Below are 16,058 nucleotides of genomic sequence, written 5' to 3'. Positions count from 1 at the left end.
ATTCCTTCTGCAACAACGTCTTAAAGTCTTCCATCAACTCTGTCATACAGTGTCTTCCCCTTCCTCCATATCAGCGAGACACATGATGGTACTTCTGGGTCACATGGTCTCCACAGTACATGCGACTCCTTTTGCCAGACTTCACCTCAGATTTCCTCAGTGGACCCTGGCATCTCAGTGTATGCAGGTTTGCAACCCACTTTCTCGACACATTGCAGTCACTCCTTCATTGAGACAGTCTCTCCGCTGGTGGATGCTCTCTTCCAATTTCTTCAGAGGCTTGCTGTTTCAATTGCCCCCTCATCAGAAGGTCCTCACAACAGATTCCTCGACCTATGCTTGGGGTGTTCACCTCGATGGTCTCCGTACTAAAGGCCACTGGACTAGTAAGGATCGTCAGTGTCACATCAATCTATTGGAACTCAGAGCAATTTTCAAGGCTCTCAAAGCTTTTCAATATCTTCAAGATCAGGTAGTCCTCATTCGGACGGACAACCAAGTCGCCATGTATTATGTCAACAAACAGGGAGGGACGGGATCTTCCTCCCTTTGTCAAGAAGCTCTGAAGGTTTGGGACTGGGCAATCTGCCACAACACCTTCCTCAAAGCTGTCTACATCCAAGGGGCAAAAAATTGCTTGGCGGACAACTTGAGTCGTCTTCTGCAACCTCACGAATGGACACTCCATTCCTCGCCTCTTCATCACATTTTTTCACAGTGGGGAACACCTCAGATAGATCTCTTTGTAGCTCCCCACAACCACAAACTGCCTCAGTTCTGCTCCAGGATCTATTCTCATCGCCTCGAGGCAGATGCTTTTCTTCTGGAATGGACGAATCTCTTCCTGTATGCATTCCCTCCATTCCCCTCATTCTCAAGACTCTTGTCAAGTTAAAGAACAACCATGCCATCATGATTCTGATTGCTCCTCGGTGGCCGAGACAACCTTGGTACTTCCTTCTCCTTCAACTCAGCAGGAGGGAGCCATACCTTCTACCAGTTTTTCCATCTCTGCTTACACAGAGTCAGGGATCTCTGCTTCATCCCAACCTGCAGTCTCTACACCTGACAGCTTGGTACCTCTCAACATAACTCCTCTTCAGTTTTCTCAATCTGTAAGAGACATTTTAGAAGCTTCTAGGAAGCCTACCACTAGACAATGCTATCACCAAAAATGGACTAGATTTTCTACATGGTGTTTTTCTCACGATAAGGAGCCTCAACATTCCTCCTTATCTTCTGTTTTAGACTACCTTTTGCACTTTTCCACCTCTGGCCTCAAGTCTATATCGATCCGAGTCCATCTTAATGCAATTGCTGCTTTCCATCAGCCTATTGAAGGAAAACCCCTTTCTGCTCATCCGGTGGTTTCCAGATTCATGAAAGGACTTTTCAATGTCAAATCTCCTCTCAAACCACCTTCAGTGGTTTGGGACCTCAATGTTGTTCTTACTCAATTGATGAAGCCTCCATTTGAACCAATGTCTATGGCTCATCTGAAGTATCTCACTTGGAAAGTGGTGTTTCTCATTGCTCTCACTTCAGTGAGCTGCAAGCTTTAGATGCTGATCCACCTTTCACTGTGTTCCATCATGACAAGGTGGTTCTCCATACTCATCCTAAATTCCTACCTAAAGTTGTTTCAGAATTTCATCTCAACCAATCCATTATTCTTCCAGTGTTCTTTCCAAAGCCTCATTCTCATCCTTTAGAATCAGCTCTTCATACTCTGGACTGTAAACGTGCTTTGGCCTTCTATTTAGAACGTACCAAACCAAACAGAACTGCTCCTCAACTTTTTGTCTCCTTCGATCCAAATAATTTGGGACATACTATCTCTAAGCGTACCATCTCCAACTGGATGGCTGCTTGTATCTCCTGCTATGCCCAGGCTGGATTACCCCTACAGAGTAGAGTCACAGGCCATAAGGTCAGAGCAATGGCAGCTTCGGTAGCTTTCCTTAGATCTACACCTATTGAGGAAATTTGCAAGGCTGATCCTCGGTTCATACTTTCACTTCTCACTATTGTCTGGATGTTTTCTCCAGACAGGATGGCCATTTTGGCCATTCAGTATTACAAAATTTATTCTCCTAAATTGCCAACACTCCCACCATCACATTCTGGTTAGCTTGGAGGTCACCCATATGTGAGAATAGCTGCCTGCTGTCCCTGGATAACACCTGTTACGGTAAGTAATTGTGCTTTCCCCTGCATCATATCAGTACTTCATCAGAGCCCCTGCAAAACTTGAATACAGCATAGACTGCTGAAGAGGGCATGAAGGTTTGGTTTATATATAAGCTTCATGAAAGTACAAGAAGAGAAATAAATTATAAAAAAAGATCTAGGAATAATACCAAGAGAACAAATAGATGTAAACGGACAAATTAATATTTTAAATAAGTAAGTTAGTGCTAGCATACATCATTAACCTATTTTGTATGTTAAAATAAAAACCTTTTGTTCTTTGTTAAATAAAAAAATAGACTGATTATTCCAAAGCATTTGGCAATGATTCTGGCTATATAAATGCTTTTTTTTAAGCCCTCCCTACCCTCTGGTCTACCCATTTTATCCAGCTTTGTTAACTATAAGCTTTGTGTTACATTCTGACCATTGGGGACAGACTTTAAGATCCCAATATGTATACTTTGGAAGAAAGGTAAGAGAAGGGAGCTATGATAGAGGCATTTAAATAACCTCCTTAATATAAATTTACAAGACACCGGCCTCTTTTTCAGTTGAAAGGAAGCTTTGATATGAATGGGTTTAGGATGAAGGTGAAAGATGATGGATCAAGAGTAATCTTAGGAAATATTTCTTTACAGAAAGGGTGGTGGATTTTTGAAGGTCTCATCAAAGGTAGTAAAAAGGAAATGAATCAAAGCACAGGAGCTGTGGAAGAGGGGCTGGATTAGGCAATACAGTGACTGTCCCCTGCTCTGCTTCAAGTTTACCAATCCCTCCACTTCCCTGGAAGTGATCTAGAAGGGAGGGGCTGGAGCAGAACATGCCCTTGCTGCTCTGGAGTCTGAAAAGAAGTGGTACAACTCTATTCCAGGCCACTTGTCCATTATGCTTTGATTGTATCGGAATTCATAAAAGCTTTGCACAGAGATCTCAGAGTTAGAGGAAGGGATTGCAGAGCTTGGTACAAGTAGTGTGGATAAGCAAATTAAATAGGCTGTATGATCTTTAATTACAATCTGGAATTAGATTGAGCCTATTAGATCAATTTCACATACATTCTTGAATAGAAGTCGTGCTCTCCTTTCTCCAGACAGCCTTTTTTTCAACCATGATGTGTGTTCTCTTGCAGCACATTTAGGCAGTGCACTATTGAGTTTTTTGGCATTCCCAGGCAATGTTCTGTGCTCCTTTTTACAGTTCTGGTTGCCCCCACAGGTGGAAGGCTTTTTGGTGTTGGGAAGCACTCCTGTTTGGTGGGAGCTTATCCATTAGCTATGATTCAGAAGATGGTAGAATCCATGAGCCAACTGCAGGAGGAAGAGCTACAGGTGCAAGAGAAGGAACACCAAAAAGACTGCCTGCAGTACCAGGTACAGCACAGTGTGGTTGTGGTGGGGGAACGGTCCTTAACGGGAAGAATGCATGACCAGTGGGCATAAAGGGAAAGGAAGAGGGGTACAAGAAGCTGAGGCTCTGTGGCAACAGGTCAGAATTTGGATGGGGAAGTTCTTAGAATAGAGTTTCAAGCAAGAAGTGAGATCCTATTAGAACAGTGATTCTCAACTAGTGTGTCGCCTAAAATTTTGATAAATTAAGATGATGCTTTACCTAAGAACGGGCTGCAACCAACCTTGAAAGAGAAGAAATTCAAATTGGGATATTTATTGATTCTGTGAATGTGGAGGTGAAGCTAGCAATACAAAGGGAATTCAGATGCATGAAGAATGATCCAGGCAGCAATCCAGAAATAAGGGAAGAAAAACTCTCAATTAATACTATAAGAATATAGTGTGTTAATCGTTAACCCAAGAGCGCTGTAATTTTCAAATACAGTCAAACCTCGGTTTGCGAGTAACCCGGTTTGTGAGTGTTTTGCAAGATGAGCAAAACATTCTCGCAAAACTTGTCTCGCAAACCGAGTGTTGACTCGATTTGCGAGCACCCCCCCCCCCCCCGATAACAGGCATCGCTCCCCCCTGCTCGCAAAGGCCCCCCCCCCCGCTTGAATCGGCACCCCCCTGCCTGAACTTGAACTTACCACCCCCCTGTCTGGCACCGAGAATCTCGGCGAGAGGGAGAATTAGAAGACCTTGAGCATGCGCAGATGCATGCTCAAGGTCGGCAGAGGCAGGAAGATCTTCTAGCGGCACCAGCATGTCCTGTGGGCTGCGTGTCAGTGCCAGAAGGGGGTGGGGGTTAAGTTCAAGTTCGGGGGGGGGTTGCCGGTTCACACGGGGGGGGGGGGAGCAGCGCCGCTGGCCTCGGGGGAGGGTGGGAACGTATCAAAGCAAGTTTCCATTATTTCCTATGGGGAAACTCGCTTTGATATACAAGTATTTTGGTTTACGAGCATGCTTCTGGAACGAATTATGCTCGTAAACCAAGGTACCACTGTAAATCTGTTTTGAATAATTTATGTAAGAGGATTGAAAGACAAATCTATGCCGTTAATCGGCTTTACTGTCACTGAAAATTCACATCATTCAGCTCCTCTAAAAACTCATAATGTGACTGTGAATTTAAAACAAAACTATGATTAATATAAATGAAAAGTTCTGTGTACTGCTATCTGGGTCAACTTGCACAAAATATAAGCTCTTAAATAAGACCCAAATTGAGTCCATAAGGAAATGTGAGAAGCTTATCTGAAACTTTCTCCTGCGAAGTCAATGGTGCTCAAAGCTTTGAGTCTGACCAGTTATTCGCAAAAGGGTTAGACACGACAAATCCCTGAAGAAGAATTTGAAATGAGGGTATCGTCGGAGGCGTCATTGACTTTGCAGGAAAGTTTCAGATAAGCGTCTCACATTTACTTATGGATTATCTGAATCTTTCCTGCAAAGTCAATGACGCCTCCGACGATATCCTCATTTTAAATTCTTCTTCAGGGATTTGTTGTGTCTAACCCTTTTGCGAATAACTGGTCAGACTCAAAGCTTTGAGCATCATTGACTTCGCAGGAGAAAGTTTCAGATAAGCTTCTCACATTTACTTATGGACTCAATTTGGGTCTTATTTAAAAGCTTATATTTTGTGCAAGTTGACCCAGATAGCAGTACACAGAACTTTTCATTTATATTAATCATAGTTTTGTTTTAAGTTCACAATCGCAGTATGAGTTATTAGAGGAGCTGAATGATGTGAATTTTCAGTGACAGTAAAGCCGATTAATAGCATAGATTTGTCATTCAAGTCAGTACTTTGGATAGCACTGTTAGTCGCTGATGCCTCCTTTCAAATAAATCTGTTTTAAATAATTGTGAGAAGTACATCTCTCTTGGGATAATGCTCAACACTCTATACACGTCTGGGGAAGAATGAGGCATGTTGGGAGTTCCAGGCAGGCTTTAAAATTGCTGATCTCTGGTGTTAAGACTACTCTGGTACTGGATGCTAACCTGGAGAATGAATGAGATCATATGTTCTTTAAGAAATTTCTTGTGTGTAAACAAATGTTTATGTATATATTTCCAGCACATTTTAAACCAAGAGTCCTTGCATATTTTATGCTTCAGACTCTAGGCATCCTTGATAATTGGGTAGATCTTCCTGTTAGAAAACTGTTCCCTCTTTGGAAGCTAAAAAGGAAATTCTATGTCCTGTATTTTGTTGAATGTTAGGTGCTGCTTACATGCTGAATTTTCAGCATGGAAAAGTGTTCTGATGGATGCAGGATTGCAAAATTGGGCAGAAACAGGAGATCTTTGTAAAAACACACTTACTTGCCCATTTATAGAACACCACCTAATTGTTTCTGCATGGATCTACAAAGGGAATGTGACCATGGGAGGGGCATGAGTGGATTGAGGCATTTCTTAAAATTCTTGCAGTATTATGGGTGTGGATCCCTTTAACTTGTGTGTGCCAGAATTTACACCTAGTTTCAAAGTTGAGCACAGATCCCAGAACGCCCATTATTTCACTGCTGATTTTTTTTTTTTTTTTTTGGTGGGGGGGTGGTTGGTCCTGAATTTTGAGTGCTATTTACAGAATTGTCCCCTAAATGTGTGAGGTATTAGTAAATGCATTTCTCGCTAGATTTGAGGGAGTGTGTAGACTAGGTGTTTGGGTATAAGGTGATGTACAGTACATATTTGAAAATATAGTCAGTCTCTGGGGCCAGCATACACATGCATTTGGTGTACTCAATTAGTTTTCCTATTGCAAATAAACAGCTGTCTACATATAAAAGTGTACATGTACCTTACAACAGTGTGGCCAATTTAAAATTGCTGCCATATTCAACCTCTGTAGAACCCTGACACATGTCTGCTTTTCAGGACGGGACAGATCTGGAGAAGCACCGGGACTTGCTGGCCACTGAGAATGAGCGACTGAAGCAGGAACTTGAGGCCTGCAAGTTGAAGTTGCAGGAACAGGGGAAACAAATCAGGAGCTGTGAAGAGTATGAACAGAGAAAGGTGAGGTGTGAATACCAGAGAATTGAGAACACACACAATTGTGTTATGCACTTGTTCAGGAGATTGCAGTGGCATGCCTGAGAGTAAATAAAATAAGTGCAAAGGTGGAGAACCAAAGGGCTAGATCAGAGGAAGTTTGGTGGTTTTTGAAAGTGGAGAAAGGGCAGCCTTTTTTATTTTTATTTTGGGGGCAATTCATCAAACAGTGTAGGAGCCTTAAGTCACGTTAATTGGTCCTTAATACGACTTAAACAGCCCCAAAGTTGCATGACTATAAACATTATGACAATATTTGTCACTGCAGGTTACACAGTAATGAGATGCAAAAAAAGCAGACGCTCTTGGGCTGGCATAGCAGGGTCTCCCAAACTCATAGGTATCCTTGCCGCCTTACTAAAGCTAATATTTACTACACCTTAAGGCCCTGATTCTCCAAAGTGCCGTCCCGATTTTAGGCAGCTGTAGGCGTCCTACAGCTGTCTAATCAGCCAATCGGGATGCACGTTTTTTAAAAAAAAATGCTCCCCAGGCAGGCCTGAAGGCGCCTCCGGGAGCCTAGGGAGACCCGCAAGATGCCTAAGCTCGTCTAAGGGCCTTAGGCGGGACCTAGGCGGCCCTACGCATCTCCCTAGTAGAGGAGAAGCTTAAAATGTAGGCCAGCAAAATGCTGGTCTACATTGTAAGTAGACGCGGCCGCTATACTTATCGCGGCAAGGGATCTCTCTGCTGCGATAAGTATAGCGGGCCAATCAGACCTTAGACTTAGTGGGGATGGGCGGATCCGCTATGCCTAAGGCCTGATTGGTCCAGGCTTCTAGACCTGGGCCAATCAGGCCTTAGGCTTCGGCAGGATGGGCTGGGAAGGGGCGGGCCCGCCTCATTTCGACGAGGCTTGCCTGCCGGCTGGACGTGCAAAACCCATCTTGCCGTAAGAACAGGTTTGGTGGAGTGGAGGTTTGGGGGTTGTTAGCGCCGGGGGGGGGGTGTCTTCGGGCAGGAGGGATTGGGCACCCTCCTGCCAGCGATCGATATTGTCGGGGGGGTAGATCGGTAATGTCGGGGGGGGGGGCGGTCGGTAGTGTCGGGGGGGGCGGTCGGTAGTGTCGGGAGGGTGCGTCTTCGGGCAGGAGGGATTGGGCACCCTTCCTGCCAGCGATCGGACAGGCCGCGGCCCGCTATACTTATCGCGGCAGAGAGATCCCTTGCCGCGATAAGTGTAGCGGGCCGTGTCTAATCTAACCCGATTCTCTAACCCGCGTCTGTAACATGGACGCCGGTTTACAGAATTGGGGTTTAGTTTAGGCCATTTCTGAATAGGACGCCTCTCCCGGGCGTCCTATACAGAATCAGGGCCTAGGTGTCTTGCGGGCCTCGCCTTCAATATAGGCGGCCTGCCTGGGGAGCATTTTTTTTAAAAAAACGTGCATCCCGATTGGCTGATTAGACAGCTGTAGGACGCCTACAGCTGCCTAAAATCGGGACGCACTTTTGGAGAATCAGGGCCTAATTGTTTAATCAAGGCTGGTGAGGACACAGTTGTAAAAGTACTGAATCACTTTACAAAAGCTAGGTTTATTACATTGATATCCAAATGTATGCCCACAGTGAGACTTCACAACTGCATTGTCCCAAGGACATAGCCTATAACTGAGGCCTGGCATCTCTTCTTTGACCCAGTATGATAGAGGGCTCCTTCTATTGAATTAGCAGGGCCCCACATATAACTAACCAAGAATTAAACAAGGGCAGAAGCAAAATGTGCTGTAGAGGCTGCTTATGTTCCCTTGAGGACACAGGTCAGATGAATCTGATCCAGAACTGAAATAAGTCAGCATGCATAGAAGCAGATGAGATGTCATTGCTAATTAAATCAACTGCTACATTGAGCTGTGTTTGTAGCCATATGTCTAGGGTGTCTATGATGTCAGCTTCAGACAAAAACTTCAGAGTATAGCTTCTGAACAGCAGACAGCTCTGGTGACACTTGAATTAAACTAGCAGTGACATCTCACCTATTTCTGACTCATATCAGCACAGATAGAAGATTTCATAGTAACTATTAACAATGGAATTCTTTCTTCCTGTTAACAGAAGGAACTGAATTTCTCTGAGTTTACTCTCAAGTGGAGCATTGTTCATCCCTAGAGTTTTAGGGTTGGCTGATGTTTCTGTTTGCAGTGTGGTGTTAATCTAAACTAATCTAATCTTAACCTGAATTTCTGAATCATACTTATCCAGTACAGGTTCAAGGTGATTTACAAGCTAAGAAACTCTTATAGTAATATGGGGAATTATAGTTACATCATATGAACGAGTAAATGTTAGGTTCAAGACAGTTCATCAATAAGAGGCCTATAAAGGCAAAGGGTAATTATAGTTACGTTATCATAGTAGAGTGCTGTACACAGTTATAAGGAGACGTCGATTACAGAATCTCATATGGTTTGGACCATTATTGGGAGAAGATGGATGTAGTTTAGTTAATATTTGCTTTTCTTGGTTTGGATGGGAAGCTGAGTTACTAAGTAGTAAAGAATTTATCAAACAAGTATGTTTTCAGGTTTTTTTTCCTATAGGTGAGAGAGTTTTATCTGTCCTTATAGTTGTAGGAAGTCCATTCCAGGTTCTTGTGGCTACATACGAGAAAAGGGTGTTGAATATTTGCTTGTATTTCACTTCTTTGGATGAGAGGATGATCAGTTGGTTAATGGTGTTGATTCTGGGTGACATGAAGAAGGAGTTGGAGAGCAAGTGAATTATTTGATTAGTTGTTGTTAAGGGTGTGGTACAAGATGCAGGATAGTTTAAACATAATTTTTGCATTTGTGGATAGCCAGTGTAGTATGCAATAATAAGCAGAGACAGCATCCTATTTTTTAAAGCCAAAGATCAATCTGATTGCAATGTTCTGAATCATTTGGAATTTGCATTTGAGTGGAGATTATGCCAGCACAGAGTGAGTTGCAAGAGTCTAGTTGTGTTAGGACTAGCATTTGGAGCAATATAGCAAAGTGATGTAGAAGTAAGGTTTGATCAGTCTTAGTTGCTTTAAACTGAAGAAAGGTTTGGGGTTTGTAAGAGAGTGTGGAGATTACCAGGATTCCAAAGACCTTGTATGTTTTTTCTATGTTTAGCATTGCACCTGGGGGTAATGACAGGCTCATGGGAACAGTCTGTGTGGCATTGTGGAGCCAAAGTAATTTTGCTTTGGTGGTGGTTAATTTTAGTTTGTTGGATAATGCCCAAGAATAGATTTTGTCAATGCCTTTAAAGACTTTTATGGAAGCTTCCTTAACATTTGTTTTGTGGAATTCAGAGAAAGATGTTGTCTCATAGGATAGCAGGCATTTTCCAACGGTGAAGGAGAGGTTGCCTAAAGAGCTCTTAAATAAGTTGAAGAGTGCTGATGAAAGTGAGGACCCCTGAGGCACTCCACAGGGCACTCTCCAGCTTTGAGAGAAGGTATCATTTTTCCATACACAGTATTTTCTGTTTGTCAGGAACTCTTTGAACCATTTGAGGACAGTTCAGGTCAGATCTAGTTCATGTAGCTTAGCTAGAAGGAGTTTGTGATCAACAAAATCAAATGCAGCTGATATGTCAAATTGAAGAAAAATTGATTGTTGCCCAATGCTCAACATCTGTTTGATTTTCGTGGTTAGTATTAGTAATAGTAATTCTGTGCTGTGTTGAACTCTGAAGCCATACTGAGAAGGTTGGAGGCAAGAGAATTTGTCTGTATAGGCTGTGAGGTTTGTACAAACCAGTATTTCGAGTAGTTTGGTAAGCAGTGGTAAAGCAGCTATGGGTCTGAAATTGGATGGTGTGCTTTGTATTTGTATTTTGTATTTATACCCCGCCGTTCCAAGGTGAGTCACAACAGAATACATACACAAACAGAATCACATACAGTACAACAAATCAAACATGAATAAAACATAACAGTGATAATGCGAAGCCTCATAAAATTACAAATAGGCTGCCAGCGCCTCGCATCAAAAAACTATAAATCAAATCCCATATTTAATTGATTATGTCAGTTCCTTGAATTTTTGGAAAAGGCGTGAGTGCATTGTGGCCCATTTGAGAGGGTAGATGGCCTGTCTTTAGTAGGGTGTTCAGCAGTGAGACCAACCAGGGATAAGATCATTTGGGATGTGGAGATAGAGGTGTAGAAGCTGTTCTCTGGGGAGATTGTGGCACAATGGTTAAAGCTACAGCCTCGGCACCCTAAGGTTGTGGGTTCAAAACCACGCTGCTCCTTGTGACCCTGGGCAAGTCACCTAATCCCCTATTGCCCCAGGTACATTAGATAGATTGTGAGCCCACCGGGACAGACAGGGAAAAATGCTCTCCTAGGAGAACGGTATAGAAAACTGAATGAATGAATAATTAAATAAATTCCTTAGTTAATTTTTTTTCTTAGATCAATGATTTTTTTCCATTAATAAAATCTCAATTATCAAAAAGTTATTGTCTTATAGCTAATATTCCCCTTGACAAAACTTTTAGAATGAATAGTTTCAATACAACTGTCTGATTTATTTATTTATTTAGATAAGTTCTCTATTTTTTATTCATTTCAACATGGTTTTAGACACAATTATAGTACAGAAACTCTGCTTTTGTCACTTATCTCTAAGGTTCAAAGTATGTTGAGTAAAAATCGTTATTCTGTTCTTTTGCAATTTGATTTATCAGCTGCTTTTGATTTAGTAGACCACATGATTTTGTTATTCCTTTTGTCTCAATTAGATGTCAGTTCTGAAATGGTTTCATTGGTTTTTAGCATCAATATCATATGTAGTGCATTCTGTAGGTAAAACCTCTAAATTTTGGTCTCCGAGCTGTGTTGTTCCTGAGGGTTCTCCTTTGTCGCCCACATTGTTCAATGTCTATATGACTTCTTTATGTACTCTACCTTTAAGCTCAGATGAATTTCTTTTTACTTACATTGATGATATTTTCATTTTACAAGAAGTTAATCCGGAGTTTAACAATTTTATAATGAAGATTACTTCATGTATTTCTAGATTATTAAATTGATCTACTCAATTTCTGATGAAATTAAATCCCACTAAAACAAAATTGTTATGGTTCGGACCTGATTCCCCCAATCTTCTGGAAAAAATTTTGCTTCAGACAGGTGAACAATTATCTATTGACAAATCATCTCGAATATTTGGAGTCATTTTAGATTCAAGGTTATCTTTTAAATCACAGATTAGTAGTCGTTTATCAGTTTACAGAGACTAAAATCTGTATGTTCACTTTTTTATCAATCCTTTCGCTGCTCTTGTTCATTTGATTATACTAGCTCAACTGGATTATTGCAACTCGATTATGGAGTTGGCAAAACTAATTTAAAAAGATTACAGAACTGTAATAAACTTTGTTACAAAACACAGCAATTAGAGTGATTTGGGCATGTCACTCCTTTGCTATAAGCATTACATTGGCTGCCAGTAGAATCTAGGGTGAAGTTTAAGTATGCTTGTATAGTCTATAAGCTTATGTATGGTCAATTAGATCATCAGATTGTACCTTTGATATTCCATTTATCAGGGCAAAGATGTTGTAGATCTGTTTCATTATTTTTGTTAATATTTCCTTCAGTTAAGGGAGTCCAATCTAAGGGTCAGGTCGCACGATCTCTCTCTCTTATATTGACTGCCCTTTGGATTGGCTTGCCACTTCAGTTAAGAAATTGCATTTCTTATTCAATATTTTGTAAACAGTTAAAAACTTATTTGTTCAAAGTTCAGTTTGATTAGTTGATCGACTAATCTAAATCTTATTGTAAACCTCATCGAGCTTCAATATACGGTAAATGGGGATCATGCAGTATGTAGCTTCGGGTGGGCAGTTTGGGTTCGGGTGGTTTGAAGTTGTTCCCGATTTGTTCTACTGTGCAGGGGTCTGTAGTAATAAGATCAGGTTGGGCATTTGGGTTTATGGTGTATGACAGAATATTTATTTCTTTTTGTACACTTTTATTCTTGTCTAGGAAGTAATTTGATAGCTCTTGGGCACTAGAGTGTTTATGTTCTCTAGGCCAGGTTTTGGTGGGGGGTGGTGGTAGTTGTGCGCATTAGTTGAAATAGTTTTTTGATATCAAAGGTTTTGTGGTCTATTTTTGAGGCATAGTACGTTTTCTTGTTCTGCTATGTAGTGTTTATAAGATTTTGTAGCTGATTTCCATTGTGGGAGCGGGTTTTCAGCCATTGTTTTTCTAGGCAGCAGCAAGTTTGTTTTCAAACTTTAGGTTGTCGTTGTACCATGAGGCTTGTTTAGAGGTCCTTACACTGTGGGAACGCAAAGGTGCGATAGTCCAGTGTATAAAGAATTGCATTGTCCCAGTTTAGCTGTTCTATGTAATTGGTCATTGTTCAATTCAGTTGGTCAGTTGTTTTGGACCAAAATTGATTGGGGTCAGTTCTGCTTCTGCTTAATATTTTCTTTTTAGCCGGTTTGTTGGTACTGCTGCCCATGCAGAGGGAGAAAGTAAAGGATAGTGAGTGATTTACCTAGCCTCATTGGCGAATCTACTGCAAAAATTAAAAATCAAATTTTACATCTATGCCGATGATATCACCTTAATCCTTCCCTTAACAAACCTGACCCCTGAGACCAAGAATCATCTGGCATCAACTTTAAAGCAAATTGAATCTTGGATGACTTGAGTTCAAACTGAAACTCAACGCTGAAAAAAAAAAAAATTCTTCCTGGTGAGCCCGAATGACAAAATCAAAGATACTTCAATTTCCTTGAATGGTGAGAACTTCCCTGTTGTCGATTTCCATAAAAATTCTGGGAGTGACTCTGGACGATTACCTCACCCTAGATATTCACACAGAGTTACTGATCAAAAAAGGCTTCTCAACACTATGGAAACTAAGAACCATCAGAAAGTACTTTGACGCAGCATCATTCCGCTTACTGGTGCAATGCTCGACTACTGCAACATCATTTATCTGGGGTCTCTCAAGAAAACCATTCAAAGACTGAATCATACAAATTCAGCAGTGTGACTGATTTTCGGTATTAAAAAAATGGGATCACATAACCTCCTACTACCAAAAACTTCATTGGCTGCCCCTAGAAGCAAGAGTGTTGTTCAAATTTGCCTGCCTATGTTTCAAATCTATACCTGGTCTCCCATTTTAAATTGGATTGTTCCACAAGGCCTACACGCAGAATACATATGTTTAGCCAATACAAAAGATTCCTTGTCAGAACTCTTGCTTTCCAAGCAAGTCAACAGAATGGCTGGCTAGGCAACATCATCAAACACCCTTCATCCTATCTCAACTTCAGAAAACTAGTTAAAACCAACCTGTTTAACCGATTTGTAACCAAGAACTCTTAAAGCCTTATCCCTGCATACTACTATATGTACTCAAAGTCCCTACATTGTGGCTTTTACTCTGTCTCTCTCCCTCCCTACAAATATTCATGTATTCAAAGACTTCATTGTTATTTTATTCGCTGATTGTCCAGCTCTTCTTATTGTAAACTGCATCGAATTACTATGGTTTTGGCAGTATATAAAAAATAAAATTATTATTATTATTATTTGATCAGGGGACTGCAGACCAGTTTATGACTAGGCAAGTTGAGTTAGTTACTATGAAGTTTATGGTGTGAACTTTATTATGTGTCGGACCAGAGAGAATCAATTCTAGGTTACTGTTTGATAGGAATTTTTTGAAGTCATGGACTATAGAGTTGTCCTGGGATTCTAAGGGTACTGTATGTTTGTCTCCTAGGATGAGGATACTGATAAATTGGCATGTGATACTTGAGATAATTTCCTGTAGCTTATAGTAGATTTGAGACCATGCTCCTGGTGGGCGATATATTAGTAAGATGCCAACAGTTGTCAGTTTCATCTTGTAATGTACATATCATATATTCTGAGCCAGGTAAGATAGCTGCATCTATTATGGATATGTGAAAGAAGCTTTTGTAAATCAGTGCAAGACTGCCTCCTCTTTTGCCAGGCCTTGGTGAGTGAAAGATACTGTAACCTAAGGGACAGAAATCGGCTAATTCTGGGCTGTTTGTCTCTTTGATCCGAATGAAGAAAATAAGAAAAGACACAAGCACTGGCAAGTTAGATACAAAGCATTGATAAAGAAAGCTAAGAGAGAATATGAAGAGAAACTTGCAAAAGAGGCAAAAACTCATAATTATTTTTTTAGGTACATCAGAAGCAGAAAACCTGTAAGGGAATCTGTGGAACCATTAGATGATCAAGGAGCAAAAGGGGTGCTCAGGGAGGATAAGACCATAGCGGAGAGACTGAATTAATTTTATGCTTTAGTCTTTATGGAAGAAGATGTAAGAGATATCTACCTGAACTGGAAATGATTTTCAAGGGTGAAAGAAATCTCTGTGAAACTGGAAGGATGTACTAAGCCAAATCGACAAGTTAAAAAGTGATAAATCATCTGAACCGGATAGTATACATCCCAAGTTAAGTTGTGGATTAGGAATTGGTTATTGGATAGATGACAGAGGGTAGGGTTAAATGGTCATTTTTCTCAATGGAGGAGAGTAAACAGTGGAGTGCTCAAGATTCTGTACTGGGACAGGTGCTGTGTAATTTAACTTATTTATAAATTATCTGGAAATTGGAATGACGAGTGAGGTGATTAAATTTGCAGATTACACTAAACTGTTCAAAGTTGTTAAAACACATGTGGATTGTGAAAAATTGTAGGCGGACCTTAGCAAATTGGAAGACTGGGCGTCCAAGTGGCAGATGAAATTTAATGTGGACAAATGCAAAGTGATGCACATTGGGAAGAATAACCTGAATCACAGTTACCAGATGCTAGGGTCCACCTTGGACGTTAGCGCCCAAGAAAACGATCTGGGTGTCATCGTAGACAATACAATGAAACCGTCCGCCCAATGTGTGGTGGCGGCTAAAAATGCAAACAGGATGCTGGGCATTATTTAAAAAGGGATGGTTAACAAGACTAAAGATATTATAATGCCTTTGTATCGCTCCATGGTGCAACCTCACCTGGAGTATTGTGTTCAGTTCTGGTCTCCTTATCTCAATAAAGATATAGCGGCACTAGAAAAGGTTCAAAGAAGAGCGACCAAGTTGATAAAGGGGATGGAACTCCTCTCGTATAATGAAAGACTAAAAAGGTTAGGGCTCTTCAGCTCGGAAAAGAGATGGCTGAGGGGAGATATGATTGAAGTCTACAAAATCCTGAGTGGAGTAGAATGGATTCAAGTGGATCAATTTTTCACTCTGTCAAAAACTACAAAGACTAGGAGACAGTTGATTAAGTTACAGGGAAATACTTTTAAAATCAATAGGAGGAAATATTTTTTCACTCAGAGAATAGTTAAGCTCTGGAACACATTGCCAGAGGTTGTGATAAGAGCGGATAGCATAGCTGGTTTTAAGAAAGGTTTGGACAA

The 16,058-nt window shown here is 41.0% G+C and overlaps 1 protein-coding gene and 1 long non-coding RNA gene across 9 annotated transcripts in view; one reads left to right on the top strand and one right to left on the bottom strand.

Moving 5' to 3' along the window:
* Positions 1–16,058, top strand: part of KIFC3 (kinesin family member C3) — a 184,542-nt gene that overhangs the window by 75,073 nt on the left and 93,411 nt on the right. For all 8 annotated transcript variants that reach the window (XM_033942231.1, XM_033942229.1, XM_033942230.1 and 5 more), the window contains 2 exons: positions 3,409–3,563; positions 6,474–6,614. In XM_033942231.1, coding sequence (XP_033798122.1) covers positions 3,468–3,563; positions 6,474–6,614 — 237 coding nt within the window. In that variant the 5' untranslated portion in view covers positions 3,409–3,467. The remainder of the gene's footprint in view (positions 1–3,408; positions 3,564–6,473; positions 6,615–16,058) is intronic.
* The window catches only part of LOC117359443, a 74,181-nt gene that overhangs the window by 53,142 nt on the left and 4,981 nt on the right, over positions 1–16,058 (bottom strand). Inside the window, exon 2 of the long non-coding RNA XR_004539238.1 lies at positions 6,397–6,589. This is a non-coding gene — a long non-coding RNA (uncharacterized LOC117359443). The remainder of the gene's footprint in view (positions 1–6,396; positions 6,590–16,058) is intronic.

This window comes from Geotrypetes seraphini, chromosome 4 (assembly GCF_902459505.1).
Source record: "Geotrypetes seraphini chromosome 4, aGeoSer1.1, whole genome shotgun sequence".
Taxonomy (NCBI): Eukaryota; Metazoa; Chordata; class Amphibia; order Gymnophiona; family Dermophiidae; genus Geotrypetes; species Geotrypetes seraphini.
This window is presented reverse-complemented; position numbering and strand designations above follow the sequence as displayed.